At 38.8% G+C, this 20,288-nt stretch overlaps 1 protein-coding gene across 2 annotated transcripts in view; it reads right to left on the bottom strand.

Moving 5' to 3' along the window:
* EMC2 (ER membrane protein complex subunit 2) overlaps positions 1 to 20,288 on the bottom strand; it is a 66,969-nt gene that overhangs the window by 31,484 nt on the left and 15,197 nt on the right. For both annotated transcript variants that reach the window (XM_008519320.2, XM_008519321.2), the window contains 3 exons: positions 8,640 to 8,753; positions 7,748 to 7,812; positions 5,692 to 5,777 (listed from right to left, as the gene is read on the bottom strand). In XM_008519320.2, the coding sequence (XP_008517542.1) occupies positions 5,692 to 5,777; positions 7,748 to 7,812; positions 8,640 to 8,753 (265 nt within the window). The remainder of the gene's footprint in view (positions 1 to 5,691; positions 5,778 to 7,747; positions 7,813 to 8,639; positions 8,754 to 20,288) is intronic.

Raw genomic sequence — 20,288 nt, 5'->3', positions numbered from 1 at the left:
GAAAAAGAAGAAGAAACAAAGCCTAAAGTCAGCAGAAGGAAGGAAATAATAAAAACTACAGCAGAAATAAATGAAATAGAAACCAAAAAAAAACAGTAGAAAGGATCAATGAAACGAAGAGCTGGTTCTTTGCAAAGAGAAACAAAACTGACAAACCGTTAACCAGACTAAGAAAAAAAGAGGGAAGGCTTAAATAAATAAAATTAGAAATTTCTCCTAGGAGAAATTACAAGAGATACCACAGAAACACAAAGGACTATAAGAGAATAGTATGAAAAACTATATGCTGGGCTGGCCCTGTGGCCGAATGGTTAAGTTCACGTGCTCCGCTGCAGTGACCCAGGGTTTCACCAGTTCGGATCCTGGGCATGGACATGGCACCACTCACCAGGCCACGCTGAGGCGGCATCTGGTGTACCACTGCTAGAAGGATCCACAACTAAAATATACAACTATATACTGGGGGGCATTTGGGGAGGAAAAGCAGAAAAAGTAAAACTATATACCAACGAAGTGGACAATCTAGAAGAAATGGATAAATTCTTAGACACACACAACTTTCCAACACTGAATCAATAAGAATAGAGAATCTGAACAGAACAATCACAAGTAAAGAGATTGAAACAATAATCAAAAACCTCCCCCAAAGTAAAAGTCCAGGACCAGATGGCTTCTCTGGAGAATTACACCAAACATTCAAGGAAGATTTAATACCTATACTTCTCAATCTATTCCAAAAATTGGAGAAGACAAAACACTTCCTAACACATCCTATGAGATCAACATCACCCTGATCTCAAAGCAAGATAAAGACAACACAAAAAAGGAAAATTACAGGCCAATATCGCTGATGAACATAGTTGCAAAAATCCTCAACAAAATATTGGCAAATCAAATACAACAATACATTAAAAGGAACATACATCATGATCAAGTGCGATTTATGCCACGGATGCAGGGATGGTTCAACATCCACAAATCAATCAATGTGATACACTACATTAACACAGTGAGGAATAAAAACCACATGATCATCTCAATAGATGCAAAGAAAGCATCTGACAAGATCCAACACCCATTTATGATAAAAACTCTCAATAAAATGGGTATAGAAGGAAAGTACCTCAACATAATAAAGGCCATATATCACAGACCCACAGCCAACATCACACTCAACAGGGAAAAACTGAAAGCCATCCCTCTGAGAACAGGAAGAAGACAAGAGTGCCCACTCTTACCACTCTTATTTAACATAGTACTGGAGGTTTGGGCCAGAGCAATTAGGTAAGAAAAAGAAATAAAAGGTATCCTAATAGGCAAGGAAGAAGTGAAACTCTAATTGTTTTAAAATGACATGATTCTAAATATAGAAAACCCTAAAGAATCCACTGGACAACTATGAGAAATAATCAACAACCATAGCAAAGTTGCAGGGTACAATATCAACTGATAAAAATAGTTGCATTTCTATAGTAACGAACTAACAGAAAGAGAACTCAAGAATACAATCCCATTGGGCTGGCCCAGTGGCCAGTGGTTAAGTTCGCACACTCTGCTTCAGTGGCCCAGGGTGCGCCGGTTTGGATCCTGGGTGTGGACATGGCACCACGTGTCAAGCCATGCAGTGGTAAGTGTCCCAAATATAAGGTAAAGGAAGATGGGCATGGATGTTAGCTCAGGGTCAGTCTTCCTCAGCAAAAAGAGGAGGATTGGTGGCAGATGTTAGCTCAGGGCTAATCTTCCTCAAAAAAAAAAAAAAAAAAAAAATAGAATTCAATACCATTTACAATCACAACAAAAAGAGTAAAATAACTAGGAATAAATTTAACCAAAGAGGTGAAAAACCTATACAATGAAAACTATAAGACATTATTGAAAGAAATCAATGATGACATAAAGAAATGGCATGATATTCCACACACATGGATTGGAAGAATAAACATAGTTAAAATGTTCATACTACCTAAAGCAATCTACAGATTCAAAGCAATTCCAAACACAATTCCAATGACATTCTTCACAGAAACAGAACAAAGAATTCTAAATTTCACATATGGCAACAAAAGACTCTGAATAGTTAAAACAACCCTGAGAATAAAGAACAAAGCTGGAGGCATCACAATCCCAAACTTCAGAAGATACTACAAAGCTATAGTAATCAAAACAGCACAGTACTGGTACAAAAGCAGACACACACATCAATGACACAGAATTGAAAGCCCAGAAATAAAACGACACATTCTTTGACAAAGGGAGCAAGAACATACAATGGAAAGTCTCTTCAATAAATGGTGTTGGGAAAACTGGACAGCCATGTGAAAAAGAATGTAAGTAGACCATTATCTTTCACCATACACAATAACTCAAAACGGATTAAATACTTGAAGGCAAGACGCGAAACCATAAAACTCCCAGAAGAAAATACAGGCAGTACACTCTTTGACATTGGTCTTAGAAGGATCTTTTCGAATACCATGTCTACTTGGGCAAGGGAAAACAAAATAAAAACTAAACAAATGGGACTTCATCAGACTAAAGAGCTTTTGCCAGGCAAAGGAAACCAGGAACAAAACAAAAAGACAAACAACCAACTGCGAAAAAATATTTGCAAATCATATATCCGACAAGGGGTTAATCTCCAAAATATATAAAGAACATACATGCAACTCAACAACAAAAAACAAACAACTCAATCAAAAAATGGGCAGAGGATATGAACAGACATTCATCCAAAGACGATATACAGATGGCCAACTGGCACATGAAAAGATGTTCAACATCACTAATCACTAGGGAAACGCAAATCAAAACTACAATGAGATATCACATTACACTTGTTGAATGGCTACAATTACCAAGACAAAAAATAACAAATGTTGGAGAGGATGTGGAGAAAAGGGAACAATCATACATTGCTGGTGGGAATGCAAGCTGATACAGCCACTATGGAAATGGAAATGGAGATTTCTCAAAAAATTAAAAACAGAAATATCACATGACCCAGCTATCCCACTACTGGGTATTTATCCAAAGAACCTGAAATCAACAATTCAATGAGACTTATGCACCACTATGTTCACTGCAGCATTATTCACAATGGCCAAGATATGGAAGCAACCCAGATGCCCGTCAACTGATGAATGGATAAAGACATGCTATATACACAATGGAATACTACTCAGCCATTTGCAACATTTGCAACAACATGGATGGACCTTGAGGGTATTATGCTAAGTGAAATAACCCAGACAGAGAAAGACAAACACTGTATGATTTCACTCACATGTAGAAGATAAACAAACACACGGACAAAGAAAACAGATTAGTGGTTACCAGAGGGGAAGGGGGTTAGGGGGTGGACATAAGGGGTAAAGGGGCACATACCTATGGTGACTGACAAATAATAATGTACGACTGAAATTTCACAATGTTATAAACTATTATGACCTCAATAAAATAAAAAAAAAATAAAATTTTTAAAAACCAAACAGATCAATGGAACAGAACAGAGAGCCCAGAAATAAGCCCATGCATATATGGTCAATTAATTTACAACAAAGGAGCTAAGAACATAAAATGGGGTAAGGATAGCCTCTTCAATAAATGGTGTTGGCAAAACTGGACAGTCCCATGCAAAAGAATGAAACTGGACCACTGTCTTTACACCATACACAAAAATCAACTCAAAATGGATTAAAGACCTGAACGTTAAGACCTGAAACCATAAAGCTCCAAAACGAAAACATACGAGGTAAGCTCCTTGACTTCAGTCTAGGCGATGATTTTTTGGGTTTGACACCAAAAGTAAAGGCAGTAAAAGCAAAAATAAACAAGTGAGACTACATCAAACTAAAAAGCTTCTGTATAGCAAAGGCAACCATAAACAAAATGAAAAGGCAACACAGAATGGGAGAAAATATTTGCAAATCTTCTATCTGATAAGGGGTTAATATCCAAAACATATAAAGAACTCATACAACTCAGCAAAAAACCAAACAATCTAAGTGAAAAACAGGCAGCGAAACTGCAAACACATTTTTCCAAAGAAGACATACAATGGCCAACAGGTACATGAAAAGGTGCTCAGCCTCACACATCATCAGGGAAATGCAAATCAAAACCACAATGAGATATCACCTCATATGTGTTAGAATGGTCACATCAAAAAGAGAAAATATAAGTGTTGGCAGGGACATAGAGAAAAGGGAACTCTTATGCACCGCTGGTGGGGATGTAAATTGGTACAGCCACTAAGGAAAACTGTATGGAGCTTCCTTAAAAGATTAAAAACAGAACTACCATTTGATCCAGCAATTCTACTTCTGGATATTTATCCAAAGGACACAAAATCACTATCTTGAAAAGATATGTGCACCCTCAAGTTCACTGCAGCATTATTACAACAGCCAAGACATGGAAGCCACCTAAGTGTCCATTGACAGATGAATGTAATGGGGGCCAGCTCAGTGGTGCAGTGGTTAAGTTCCCACATTTCATTTCCACAGCCCAGGGTTCATCAGTTCCAATTCCCAGGTGCGGACCTACCCACCACTTATCAAGCTGGTTTGGATCCCGGGAGCAGATCTACCCACTGCTTATCAAGCCATGCTGTGGCAGGTGTCCCACATATAAAACAGAGGAAGATGGGCATGGATGTTAGCTCAGGGCCAATCTTCCTCAGCAAAAAGAGGAGAATAGGCAGCAGATGGTAGCTCATGGCTAATATTCTTTAAAAAAAGGAAAAAAAGGAAGTTGTGATATACATACAATGGAATATTACTCTTCCATAAAAAAGGGAAATTCTGCCATTTATGACAACCTGGATGGACCATAAGGGCATTGTAATAAGTCAGACCAAAAAAGACAAATACTATATGATCTTACATGCAAAATCATAAAGAATCCGAACTCATACACAAAGAACAGATTGGCAGTTCCTAGAGGTGGAGGTGGGGGGTATGTGAAATGGGTGAAGGTGGTCAAAAGGTACAAACTTCTAGTTGAAAGAGAAATAAGTCCTGGAAATGTAATGTACAGCATGGTTACTATAGTTAAAAATACTGTGTCGTATATTTGAAAGTTGCTAAAAGAGTAGATCTTAAAAGTTGTAATCACAAGAAAAAAAAATTTTAACTGTGTGGTGATGGATGTTAACTTTATGTTGCAATCATTTCACAATATATACATATATCAAATCATTATGTTGTACACCTGAAACTAATAATGTTTTGTGTCAATTATATCTCAATAAAAAAGAAAGAACAATAACCTCTATACCTTGAGTGCCTGTGAAGGTAATATATCATTACTAATTCCCAAAACAACCCTGAGAAGTTGGTAATGTTCTCTTTTTACAAAGGAGTGAGGCCGAAAGGGCTTAAAGAAGTTAAATAATTTGCCAGATCAACAGGTAATAGATCCTAGCACCACAATTTGAAGCCAGTTCTCACTTCAAGCATGGTTCCATTTCACTAGACCAGAGATACTAAATGGATTAAACTCCTATGTCAAATCCTATTTACTGGGAAGTAGCAGGATTTATAGTGAGAAGCACTCTGACACTATTCCAAAGCTCAGTCGCAAAAGATCTTACAAAATTAATGATGCTCCTATGGGTATGGGAGGGCCTAAATGTAGGCCCCATGTCTGCCATTTTAAAACAGGATTACCCTGTTTACAAGATTCAGTTACCTTTCCATGGCTTCAAACCTCATTCCAGTTAGTCGCTTGACCCTGTGACTTCCGGGGAACTGTCTTCTCAACTCCTGAAGACAAAACTGAAAAAGTAATTGGTAAAAAAGACTTGAAGAGTAGTAATTACACTACATACACTAAATGAGCTAGATGGAATGCCTACATTGTTTTCAATGTATCTTTTTAATTTCATTAGTGTGATCTAATGACACAAAGTGAAATTAATCAGTAAAGAACAATAGGGTGGAAGAATAATTCTGAAATTACAGAGAGGGTAAAAATCAGTTCTCAGAGACTAATTATGCTTTTAACTGGGAAAATGAGCAGATCATGGGTCCCCTAATAATTCTTCAAATCCTATTACCATATTACTCCTCTAAAAATTGCTTCCATAACGTGTTAGGCCCTACTTAAATGCCTGTAAACAGTTTCCTAGCCTTTTCTTCCTAACTACTGCATAAACATTCTCCTGATAAAAATTAAGTTCTTTCATAGTATTCTCAAGTCCCTAGCTAATACCATTAATTCTTTGTTTAATTTTGCCTTGTTGAAATCACATATTAATCAATCATGTTGTCAGCACACATGTCCTGATTTGGGGTCATAAAATACAGGCACAATATCTATGGAGGACCAATCTCCTTAATTCACCCATCAACTCAACCTAATAAATAATCAAATAGTAACTGAATACCTATCACGTCTACAGCAACATATGAGGAATTATAAAAGTCTTGGAAGTGCTAGAAATGGTAAGGATTATAAAAACGGTCCATTCTAGTGGCCCATAAGTGACCAAGAGATGCCTTTAACTAGTGAAGAAACTATTAACCAGTAACAAAATAAGTTTTAATACAATCTGGAAGTATAGCTTCAAAGTCTGTGATTGAATATTTGCCAGGCTAAGAAAAATATTCAAGTTAGTCAAAACTGAAGATAATATTAAGTTATTTCTTTGACATCATGCAAAACTCATACAACTTATCAGCTAAACTGTGCACAAATTCTGAACCATTAAAAAATAGTGTGCTGTAAAAAAATCATTTAATTTGATCTCCTGCTTTATCAATATTATTATCTAATTTGATCTCCTACTTTATCAAATGGCATTTGGCTATTTCAAAAAAAAACAATGCAAAATTTCCCTCAAGATATAAGCTGGTACCTCTGTGAATACTCAAAAGACTATGTGTGTCTCATAGGTTCTGAAGGTAATCCAAAAAGGTTTTGTGGAATATTTTTTACCACTGGCAGTACCACTGGAATTATATGTATAACCAGCTAACGCAATTACCCTGAAAAGGATAATGCTAACTCAGACATGCATGTGTTTTCCTGGTATTTCTACTTTCTGTTTTTGTGTAAGTCTTTTTGGCTTAAATGAGGAAGCAGCATGAAGTAGTACTTAAGAAATCAGGATAATAAGAACAATAGAACAAAAGAATAGAAACCTTTGTTTCTTGATTAATAAAGTAAATACAATGATAATATCAAAGACAAATCAAATTAAGAAATTATTGTGAAGATTAAATAAAGCATTTAGCATAGTGCCTAGCCAGTAAGTGTTCAAAATATACCATTATCATTCTTTTATTTTAAAAGCAGTATTAGTATTTTAAGTCATGTTCTGTACACGTTAGAATTTTCTAATAATTTAAGATATATAATTACAATATTGCAAAATAGTATTTAACATTATATACTATGAAAGTCATTCAACAACCCAAAAGATAAACTTGTTTTAAACTATCTGCTTCTTAGTGTAAACTCTATAATATAGCATAATTCACCTATTAAGTGGATAACCTTCACCAACTAATTTAACCTCTTCCGTAAAACTGGGATACTACCTAGTTCCCAGAATTACTAAAAAGATTTAAGAACACATTGTGTCCCAAAGTATCTAGTTAGTCTCACCCACTCTTAAGAGTAGCATTGAAAATGAGCTATAGAAAGCATTCAGTACAAGCCATATACTAATTCTTAACTGCTTACATATAATTCATGGAACAAATTAAATATAAAATAAAACATAATTAGTTTAAATACCTACCAATGCCAAGTCATCTCGACCATAGTCTAGGGCTGCAATCATCACCTGCTCATATATGATCCAAACTAGATATACATATAAAAAAAAACTCAATTTAATATAAAAATATCCCAACAGAAATTAAACAATGAATTCTTCTTGTTCTGTTATTTATACTTATAACTGAAAATTGATTTATTGTATTATATCTGGAATTAAGGAAAGAAAGCATCCTTATATGTTTTCAACAATGTAAAATATTTTAATATATTTTTACGTAAAAAAATTTCCAGTTATTTAACACCTTTACTGTTTTAAAAGATTCTTTATGAAATACATTTTCACGAGACCAGAACTGCAGCCACATGAGCTTTAAAATAAAAATGCCTATTTGGGGATTTGGGGGGTCGGCCCTGTGGCTGAGTGGTTAAGTTCACGCACTCTGCTTCGGTGGCCCAGGGTTTCGCAGGTTCGGATCCTGGGCATGGACCTAGTACCACTCATCAAGCCATGCTGAGGTGGCACTCCACATAGCACAACCAGAAGGATCTACAACTAGAATATACAACTATGTACTTGGAGGCTTTGGGGAGAAGAAAAAAAAGAGATTGGCAACAGATGTTAGCTCAGGTGCCAATCTTTAAAAAGAAAAAACTCTCATCGACTATTCCAGTTAAAAACTTTAAAAAAAAAAAAGCCCATTTGATAGCTTCACTACTACCAGCCACAATAAATCCCTCTTAAAATAAAGTATCATTAAACTTCCTGAAAAGTTTTTAAAAAGGTGATAAATCACAGATAGACTGAAATGAACAGCAGAAAAGACGTTATAAAAGATAGTTTTAAAAAAAAAACTAAAAACCATATATGGAACATGTGCTGAGCAAGAATACGATAAATTAAATAAACTTACTATCGTCTCCAAGCTTAGAAGCATATTCATTAATTAATTCCTCTCCAACTTCCACAATTTGCTCACTATTTCGTGAGTTTTCTTCTCTCCATTTTCTCATTTTATCTCGCATTTCTGGAAAAAATAAGCTTGTTATTACACATATATAGTTGATCACTGTCAAAATATTGACAAGATGAAATCAACTTTTTAGGTAAAAAAAATAAACACACTAATACACAAGTCTATGGTATCTCAAAGTTCATAAAGGAAAAAGTCAATTTAAAAAGAGCAACAGATCCTTTAGAAGACTGACAATACATTACAACTGATATTATAACTATCTTAATTTAAAAGTAATGAATGGCTTGGGTCCATTACAAAGATCCTCTATCCCTTTTAACAGCAACGACAGATCTTAACTTTTTGGAGGTTACAGACAACAGTCAGAATTTGATAAAAGCTAGGGATTATTTTTCCAGAGAAATGCATAAAATTGTACATAGAAATCTCAAAAAATTCAAGATGCTCCTGAAGTTCATCCACTGACTCAAGAACATAAAATTTTCATAATCACGCTATCATATTAGGCTATCACACTGAAGGAATATTCATCACAACACTACTACAAGAGTACATATAATGTATAAAGATATACAACTATGCAAGGACATCAACAGCAAAAAAAATTAGAACAAAGGAAATCTTTTGATTATATATACAAGAAGGAATAAAATGAATAAAGTCAAGTCAAGTCAAAAGCATTAGCAAACAACAAACATCTTTGCATATTATAATACAATAGGGTACTCTGGAGCTTTTTAAAGAACAGCATTTTGGTAATAGCAGAAATAATAACTAGAAAAAAAGAGTACCTAATCCAGTAAACAAAAGAACCCTTTATAATAGTTAAGGTACAATCAACTGTCCAATTCACCAATTATACACATGCTCTCTTATTCCTACCTCTGAGAATCTTAAATATATAACTCATATGAAGTACCACCTTCTTCGTTCTATAGACACAGATGTTGAATAGATTCAAACAGTTGAATTAAATTGTGTTGAACAAATAAGTTAAATAAACAATATGCTAGCCCCCTAGAGAATAAAGAGAAGCACATGGGATCTTCACCACTTTTATATGCATCATCTGAGTTCCTACAGTTCGAAGTCTACAAAAGAAAACAAAAATCATGAAAATAAGATGGAAATGGACCCTAGCTGAATTTGAAAAATGGTCTTAGAAAATCATTACAAATTAACATACAGTTAATTTCTTCTCTGAAACCCAGAAATCAGTTTGACTCTCACTCTTCATAGGAAGTAACCTTGAACTGAATCTTAAAGGTTGAAGAAGAATTCAGTAGGCAAACAAAAAAGCAGATTATTCCACACAGAAGGAACTCCTGGTAGTTAGAATTAGAAAGCAGAATGGAATCAGGAGATGAGAGGGCAGGAAGTAAGAAGAATGAGTTTCTAAAGGGTCTTATATTTCATACTAAAAAACAGAAGTTTATTTTTGAAGGTGCAGATAAACCAACCAAAAAACGTTAGCAAAAGGAAAGCAGTATGATTAGATATGCATGTTGGAAAAATCATTCTGGTCCAAGAAAACAAAAACACACAAATAACAAACAGAAGATAAACTGGAAAAGAGCAGAAAAGAAATCAGTCAGGGAGGATGTATAGCATAATGGAAAGAAGATGTACTTAGACTTAGTTTGAATCTGAACTCTGTTACATGACTTCCTACAACTCACCTAATCTGTGCTTAGTTTTCTGCACCTATGAATGGAGATAACAATACTCATAGTTCAGGGATGTCTAGCTAGAATTAAACAAAAATACATATAAAGTTCCCTCAGCAGAATATCTGGCACACAGTGGTGACTTAGTAAGCACTAGTTTCTTCAATGTCAACCAACAGTCTAAGGGAAATATATGCATCAAGCAATGGCAATAGATATAGAATAAGGGAAGGAATGAGAGGCAAAAATTATGTATGAACTATTTTACTTCTTTTTAAAAAACAGATTGGAGAGACTATGGAAGGATGGTGGCAGATATAACAGCAAAGTCAACAGTTATAAGATCGGCATAGTAGCATCATCTATGCAGAAGAAAGCTAATGGAAGCAAGTATTCACTGGAAAGCACCATGAGCCAATCTGAATAGCAACTGAAACAAGGAAGGGCTCTGCCCTCTCCAATCCCAGGCAAATGTATACAGACAGTAGTAAGTAGGACTGAAAAGGCTGAAGCAGTTGAATCTATGTGAATTCTCAAAATTGGCCAAGGCTCCTTCTAAGACAAGATTCCAAACTAAAGAGAGAGTGATGGAAATCGAATAAAAATTCAGCAGCCCAAGGACAACAGGATATGTAGCCAAGAAATCTCAGAAAGCAAAAACACTACACAGAAACAACAGAAGAGGGAGTGCTCTGAAGTTAAAAAAAAAAAAAAAAAAAAAACTTTATACTGAATCCTACCTCATTTCAAAATTTCAGGAAAACTAATTTCACATAAAAATGAGCAATAAATGCACAACAGTATTCAGGTCAAGTTATCAAAAGCAAAAAGAGAACAAACAGTTGAATATCCTTGCAATACACACTGAAAGCATGCCAGAAAGACAAGCCCACAAAACAGATCAAAACTGTAACATTTTATTTCAAAGTAAGCTAAAAGACATTAAGAAAATGATATAAAACATAAAATAACAACATGCATCAGAATTAGAAGAACTGAGAAACGAGGTGACAGGACTCAGGACAGAATGAGAAATAAAAGGAAAATAACTTCAGAAACTAAAACTAACTAGAAGAAACATAGCACAAATAAACACAGAGTGAAAAAGAAAAAACATTTTTTCTTTCAGGTTTGAGATATAATTGACATACTGCATATATAATTTAATGGAGTACAACACAACTTGACTTACATATACTACAAAATGATCATCCCAATAAGTTTAGTTAACATCCATCACCACATATAGACACCCAAAAAAAAAGAAAAGAAAAAAATATTTTTTTCCTTGTGATGAGAAATTTTAGGATCTACTCTCTTAGCAACTTTCAAATATACCATACAGAGGTGTTAACTATAGTCATCATGTTGTATATTACATCCCAAGTACTTATCTTATAGCTGGAAATTTGTACCTTTTGATTACATTCATCCAATTCCCCCACCCTCTACCCTTCACCTCTTGTAACCACAAATCTGATCTTTTTCTATGAGTTTGGTTTTCTGATTTTTTTTTCCAGATTTCACATATAAGTGGGATCATACAGTATTTCTCTTTGAAAAAAATTTTTTTTAATGAAGAGATAAAAAGGGATTGAAAAAATAATGATGAATATTGAAGACAGGCAAAGAATATCCAACATATGGATAAAAGGAGTCGCTGAAGAAAATCAAAGAAAAGCAACAGAACAAATTCTAAAACCTGTAATTCAAGAAAACGTTGCTGACACAGAAAGAAAATGTGAATTTACATACTGAAAGAACACACCATGTACCTGAGAATATTAACCCTGGATAACCAATATGAAGGCATATGCTAGTAAAATGAACGGAGGTTAAGGGGCAAAAAATCCTTTGAGCATCTAGGAAAAAAAGACTTCTAAGACAAAGAAGGTTAAAGGATTACTAAACTTTTCCACAATAATGTTTTATGCCAGAAGAAAATGGATTAACACAATTAAGATACTCAAGGAAAGAAGGTATGAGCCAAAGATTTTATATTCAGCAAAACTCAGTTCCAAGTATACAGGATTCCAAGTATACACAAATTGTGATCAACATGCAAGAACTTAGAGAATATTGTGCCAATATACTCTTCCTGAGGAATCTACTAGAGAAGGTTTCAAACAACCAAAATGGTTAGAAAGACACCAATCTAGACTTGTGGTGATCATTAATTATATAGTTACCTGTGGAACTAAAAACACATAATGGCTAAAAGAAAGAGAATATCTGTTTTATGCTCAGAAAATGCAGACATAATACAACAATTTTAAAAAATGGGTGAGAATAATAGCATATGCAACAAATTTGTTTTAATAACTTCAGTAATAATATTGGTGGTAACATTAGTACTGTTTTTCTAAGAATCTAGTAGTTGTAATAAAACAAATGAGTAAGGCATTCAGAATGGCAGCCTGCAAACCAGGACCGTGATCACCCCTCAGCAACAGTGAAAAGAGACCGCATAAACCACAAATTTTTGTTTCCATGATGGGCCATGGCATTTATTCCAGTTACTTCCATTGATGGCCCAAAGAGGGAAGTGAAACCAGTTGTTTCAGTATTGTTCCACTGTGATCGGTCCGGGAACTCGGGATATACTGTTAAAAATAAGGCATAGTGAGAGGAATTCCAAGATGGCGCCGTGAGTAGTCCTCTTTGTCTCTCGCCCTTCGAGTCTACAATTATTTGGACACTTATCGCTTGACAAAGGATATCCAGACAGCATCTCAGGACGTCTGAGACACCCACGCGACTATACATCGGAAGGCGGACGGACTTTCCTCCGGGAGGATGTGGAAATAGGTGAAAACTCTCCGACCCCGACGGGCAGCCTAGTACCCGCAAGCGGCTTTCGTCCAACGGACGCCCCCAGAGGATCCACACACATCTAGGGCAGGAGCGAGAACACAACAGAGGAGCGACGGTGGAAACAGGTGACCAGAACCCTACCTAAACCCCCGGCAATTACTCCTAAACGCAGAGGGAAACTTTGGAGTTGCACACCTGAGCCCGCGGGGAGAGTCTCTCCCCGCCATTGGCGGGGAGACCCGGCCTGGTGCTCGGGGCGCCCGGAGGGTCCCAGAGAGAGACACGGAGGGCACGGAGGTCTCCCAGCTGCCGTTGCCCGCCCCGTGGGACTAGGGATTGCCGGAGATCTCGGAGAGGACCGGGGCGGGGGAACTTTCAAAGGCCGGATCGGCGACCCGGAGGGGAAGCGCCGCAGCTCCGCCAGGCAGCAGACAAAACTCTCTGTCTGCCGGTAGCAGAGGGGCCACGCTGAGCACTCAGGGCTCCCGGCAGAGGCCCGGACAGAAGCCCAGAGGGCGGGGCGACCCCCAGCTGCCGTTGCCCGCCCCGTGGGACTAGGGATTGCCGGAGATCTCGGAGAGGACCGGGGCGGGGGAACTTTCAAAGGCGGGTCCGGCGACCCGGTGGGGAAGCGCCGGAGCTCCGCCAGGCAGCAGACAAAACTCTCTGTCTGCCGGTAGCAGAGGGGCCACGCTAAGCACTCAGGGCTCCCGGCAGAGGCCCGGAGAGAAGCCCAGAGGGCGGGGCGACCCCCAGCTGCCGTTGCCCGCCCCGGGGGACTAGGGATTGCCGGAGATCTCGGAGAGGACCGGGGCGGGGGAACTTTCAAAGGCCGGATCGGCGACCCGGAGGGGAAGCGCCGGAGCTCCGCCAGGCAGCAGACAAAACTCTCTGTCTGCCGGTAGCAGAGGGGCCACGCTGAGCACTCAGGGCTCCCGGCAGAGGCCCGGACAGAAGCCCAGAGGGCGGGGCGACCCCCAGCTGCCGTTGCCCGCCCCGTGGGACTAGGGATTGCCGGAGATCTCGGAGAGGACCGGGGCGGGGGAACTTTCAAAGGCGGGTCCGGCGACCCGGTGGGGAAGCGCCGGAGCTCCGCCAGGCAGCAGACAAAACTCTCTGTCTGCCGGTAGCAGAGGGGCCACGCTGAGCACTCAGGGCTCCCGGCAGAGGCCCGGAGAGAAGCCCAGAGGGCGGGGCGACCCCCAGCTGCCGTTGCCCGCCCCGGGGGACTAGGGATTGCCGGAGATCTCGGAGAGGACCGGGGCGGGGGAACTTTCAAAGGCCGGATCGGCGACCCGGAGGGGAAGCGCCGGAGCTCCGCCAGGCAGCAGACAAAACTCTCTGTCTGCCGGTAGCAGAGGGGCCACGCTGAGCACTCAGGGCTCCCGGCAGAGGCCCAGACAGAAGCCCAGAGGGCGGGGCGACCCCCAGCTGCCGTTGCCCACCCGGTGAGGCTAGGGATTGCCGGAGATCTCGGAGAGGACTGGGGCTGGAGAGAGTTCCAGAGACCCAGCTTAGTAGCCTAGGGGGAAACCCTACAGGCTCACAGAAGCCTTAGGGAAAGCCTCTGCACAGCACCAGTAGAAGGCACCCAGCCGCCAGCCACAAGGCTGGAAGACCCCAGGGCAAAAGCAGCATAGCTAGGTGTACTAACCACAGACTGTAGAAGATGCTAATAGCTCTCCTGCGACCCATAGAGGACAAGTGAGATTTGGTGGGTGCCGACAGCAACCGAGCGACAAATAAAAGTGATCCCACCCCTGGCCGCTGGAAAAGCCCATAACACCGTTGCAGACCCCAAGGAGAGAGCGCATCTAGGTGGGCAACAACAGTAGGCACCTGCAGCCTGAAGCCCCCCGTGACGGCCCCCACGGCAGAGGAGGGAATCCAAAGGGCCACTGTGGCTACGAAGAGGGGCCCAGGCCCAGTTAGCAACTACGGACAGGGTTCCTGGTTGGTGAAGTATAAACAGCTGCTCCCCCCACCGCAGCAGCTGAAACAAGTGAAAGGAGCAACTAAACTCTATCTCCATGCGGAGGCACAAATCAACATCATCAAGCAATATGAAAAAATACATTAAATCTCCAGAACAGAAAGAAAGTAACAAATACACAGAAAACAATCCCAAAGAAAATGAGATATATAACCTAAATGATGATGACTTCAAAACAGCCATCATTAAAATACTCACTGAGTTAAGAGAGAATTCTGACCGACAACTCAACGAGTTCAGGAGCTATGTCACAAAAGAGTTTGATACGATAAAGAAGAACCAAACAGAAATACTGGAAATGAAGAACACAATAGAGGAGATTAAGAAAAATCTAGATGCTCTGAACAGTAGGGCCGATAATATGGAGGAAAGAATTAGCAATTTGGAAGATGGCAATATAGAATTGTTGCAGGCAGAGGAGGAGAGAGAAGCAAGACTTAAAAGAAATGAAGAAACTCTCCGAGAATTATCAGACACAATTAGGAGATGCAACATAAGGATTATAGGTATACCAGAGGGAGAAGAGAAGGAGAAAGGGGCAGAAAACCTATTCAAAGAAATAATGGCTGAGAACTTCCCAAATCTGGTGAGGGAGATGGATCTTCAGGTGACAGAAGCCAATAGATCTCCAAACTTTATCAATGCAAGAAGACCAACTCCACGGCATATAGTAGTGAAGCTAGCAAAAGTCAACGACAAGGAGAAAATATTAAGGACAGCCAGGCAAAAGAAACTAACCTACAAAGGAACCCCCATCAGGCTATCAGCAGATTTCTCAGCAGAAACTTTACAGGCTAGAAGAGAGTGGAATGATATATTCAAAAATCTGAAGGACAAAAACCTACAGCCGAGAATTCTCTACCCAGCGAAAATATCCTTCAAATACGATGGAGAAATAAAAACTTTCCCAGATAAACAAAAATTAAGGGAGTTCATTGCCACAAAACCTCCTCTTCAGGAAATCCTCAGGAAAACCCTCATTCCTGAAAAATCCAAAAAAGGAAAGGGGCTACAAAACCAAGAGCAGAGGAGATAAGTAGAAGGACAACAACAGAGAGTAGCAGCTCTACATCAGAACAGATTAAACCATGGGACGAGAAACAAAGGAAACTGAAGAAAACCGGAAAACAAGACACAAAATGGTAGTGGTAGGCCCCCACGTCTCAATAATCACTCTAAATGTAAACGGATTGAACTCCCCAATCAAAAGACACAGAGTGGCAGGATGGATCAAAGAACAAGATCCAACAATATGCTGCCTCCAGGAAACACACCTCAGCCCCAAAGACAAACACAGACTCAGAGTGAAGGGATGGAGAACAATACTCCAAGCTAATAATGAACAAAAGAAAGCAGGTGTCGCTATACTAATATCAGACAAGGTAGATTTCAAAGCAAAACAGATAAAGAAAGACAAAGAGGGACAGTATATAATGATAAAAGGGACTCTCCACCAAGAAGACATAACACTTATAAATATATACGCACCCAACACAGGAGCACCAAAATTTGTAAAGCAACTCTTAATAGAACTAAAAGAAGACATCAACAACAATACAATAATAGTAGGGGACCTCAACACACCATTAACACCAATGGACAGAACATCCAGACAGAAAATCAACAAGGAAATAATAGAATTAAATGAAAAATTAGACCAGATGGAATTAATAGATATATATAGAACACTTCATCCAAAAACAGCAGGTTACACATTCTTCTCAAGTGCACATGGAACATTCTCAAGGATTGACCATATTTTGGGAAACAAAGCAAACATCAATAAATACAAGAGAGTTGAAATAATATCAAGCATCTTTTCTGATCATAACGCTATTAAACTAGAAATCAACTACAAGAAAAAAGCAGAGAAAGGTGCAAAAATGTGGAGACTAAACAACACGCTTCTCAACAAACAATGGATCATTGAAGAAATTAAAGAAGAAATCAAATATTATCTGGAGACAAATGAAAATGAGAACACGACATACCAAATCATTTGGGATGCAGCAAAAGCAGTCCTAAGAGGGAAATTCATCGCAATACAGGCTCACCTCACTAAACAAGAAAAAGCTCACGTAAGCAACCTCAAACGACACCTAATAGAACTAGAAAAAGAAGAACAAACAAGGCCCAGAGTCAGTAGAAGGAGGGAAATAATAAAAATAAGAGCAGAAATAAACGATATTGAAACAAAAAAGACAATAGAAAGGATCAATGAAACAAAGAGTTGGTTCTTCGAAAGAATTAACAAAATTGACAAACCCCTAGCCAGACTCACCAAGAAAAGAAGAGAGAAATCGCAAATTAATAAAATCAGGAATGACAGAGGAGAAATCACAACAGATACCAATGAAATACAAGAGATCATAAGAGAATACTATGAAAAACTATATGCCAACAAATTGAACAACCTGGAAGAAATGGACAAATTCCTAGACTCCTACAATCTCCCCAAACTGAATCAGGAAGAAATGGAGAATCTGAATAGACCAATCACAAGTAAGGAAATAGAAACGGTAATCAAAAACCTCCCCAAAAACAAGAGTCCAGGACCAGACGGCTTCTCTGGAGAATTCTACCAAACATTCAAAGAAGACTTAATACCTATTCTCCTCAAACTGTTCCAGAAAATTGAGAAAGATGGAGAACTCCCTAACACATTCTATGAAGCCAACATCACTCTGATCCCCAAACCTGACAAGGACAACACAAAGAAGGAGAACTACAGGCCGATATCACTGATGAACATAGATGCAAAAATCCTCAACAAAATTTTGGCAAACCGATTACAGCAATACATCAAAAAGATTATACACCATGATCAAGTGGGATTTATACCAGGGACACAGGGATGGTTCAACATCCGCAAGTCAATCAACGTGATACACTACATTAACAAAATGAAAACCGAAAACCACATGATCATCTCAATAGATGCAGAGAAAGCATTCGACAAGATCCAACACCCATTTATGATAAAAACCCTCAGTAAAATGGGTATAGATGGAAAGTACCTCAACATAATAAAGGCCATATATGATAGACCCACAGCCAACATCATACTCAATGGACAAAAGCTGAAAGCCATCCCTCTGAGGACAGGAACAAGACAAGGGTGCCCACTTTCACCACTCCTATTCAACATAGTTCTGGAGGTGCTGGCCAGAGCAATTCGGCAGGAAAAAGAAATAAAAGGAATCCAAATAGGTAACGAAGAAGTAAAACTCTCGTTGTTTGCAGACGACATGATCTTATACATAGAAAACCCCAAAGAATCCACAGAAAAACTATTAGAAATAATCAACAACTACAGCAAAGTAGCAGGGTATAAAATTAACGTGCATAAATCAGTAGCATTTCTATACACTAACAATAAACTAACAGAAAAAGAACTCAAGCACTCTATCCCATTCACAATCGCAACGAAAAGAATAAAATACCTTGGGATAAACTTAACCAAGGAAGTGAAGGATCTATACAATGAAAACTACAAGACTCTCTTGAAAGAAATAGGCGATGACATAAAGAGATGGAAAGACATCCCTTGCACATGGATTGGAAGAATAAACATAGTTAAAATGTCCATACTACCTAAAGCAATATACAGATTCAATGCTATCCCAATCAGAATCCCAAGAACATTCTTCACAGAAATTGAACAAACAATCCTAAAATTCATATGGGGCAACAAAAGACCGCGAATTGCTAAAGCAATCCTGAGCAAGAAAAACAAAGCCGGCGGAATCACAATCCCCGATTTCAAAACATACTACAAAGCTACAGTGATCAAAACAGCATGGTACTGGTACAAAAACAGGTCCACAGATCAATGGAACAGAATTGAAAGCCCAGAGATAAAACCACACATCTATGGTCAGCTAATCTTCGACAAAGGAGCAGAGGGCCTACAATGGAGAAAAGAAAGTCTCTTCAACAAATGGTGCTGGGAAAACTGGACAGCCACATGCAAAAGATTGAAAATTGACCATTCTTTTTCACCACACACCAAAATAACCTCAAAATGGATCAAAGACCTAAAGATTAGGCCTGAGACAATAAGTCTTTTGGAAGAGAATATAGGCAGTACACTCTTTGACATCAGTTTCAAAAGAATCTTTTCGGACACTGTAACTCCTCAGTTGAGGGAAACAATAGAAAGAATAAACAAATGGGACTTCATCAGACTAAAGAGCTTCTTCAAGGCAAGGGAAAACAGGATTGAAACAAACAAACAGCTCACTAATTGGGAAAAAATATTTACAAGCCACTTATCCGACAAAGGGTTAATCTCCATAATATACAAAGAACTCACACTACTTAACAACAAAAAAACAAACAACCCGATCAAAAAATGGGCAGAGGACATGAACAGACATTTCTCAAAAGAAGATATGAATATGGCCAATAGACACATGAAAAGATGTTCATCATCGCTAATCATCAGGGAAATGCAAATCAAAACTACACTAAGATATCACCTTACCCCCGTTAGATTGGCAAAAACATCCAAAACCAAGAACGACAAATGTTGGAGAGGTTGTGGAGAAAGAGGAACCCTCATACACTGTTGGTGGGAATGCAAACTGGTACAGCCACTATGGAAAACAGTATGGAGATTTCTCAAAAAGTTAAAAATAGAAATACCCTATGACCCAGCCATCCCATTACTGGGTATCTATCCTAAGAACCTGATATCAGATATCTCAAGAGTCCGTTGCACCCCTATGTTCATTGCAGCATTATTTACAATAGCCAAGACGTGGAACCAGCCTACATGCCCAGAAACTAATGATTGGATAAAGAAGATGTGGTATATATACACAATGGAATACTACTCAGCCATAAAAAAAGACGAAATTGGCCCATTCACAACAATGTGGATGGACCTCGAGGGTATTATGTTAAGCGAAATAAGTCAGTCAGAGAAAGACGAACTCTATATGACTCCACTCATAGGTGGAAATTAGTATATTGAGAAGGAGATCTGATTGGTGGTTACCAGGGAAAAGGGGGGGTGGGGGGAGGGTACGGAGGGGGAAGTGGTGTACCCACAACATGACTAACAAAAATGTACAACTGAAATCTCACAAGGTTGTAATCTATCATAAC

The sequence above is a fragment of the Equus przewalskii genome, chromosome 8 (assembly GCF_037783145.1).
Source record: "Equus przewalskii isolate Varuska chromosome 8, EquPr2, whole genome shotgun sequence".
Taxonomy (NCBI): Eukaryota; Metazoa; Chordata; class Mammalia; order Perissodactyla; family Equidae; genus Equus; species Equus przewalskii.
This window is presented reverse-complemented; position numbering and strand designations above follow the sequence as displayed.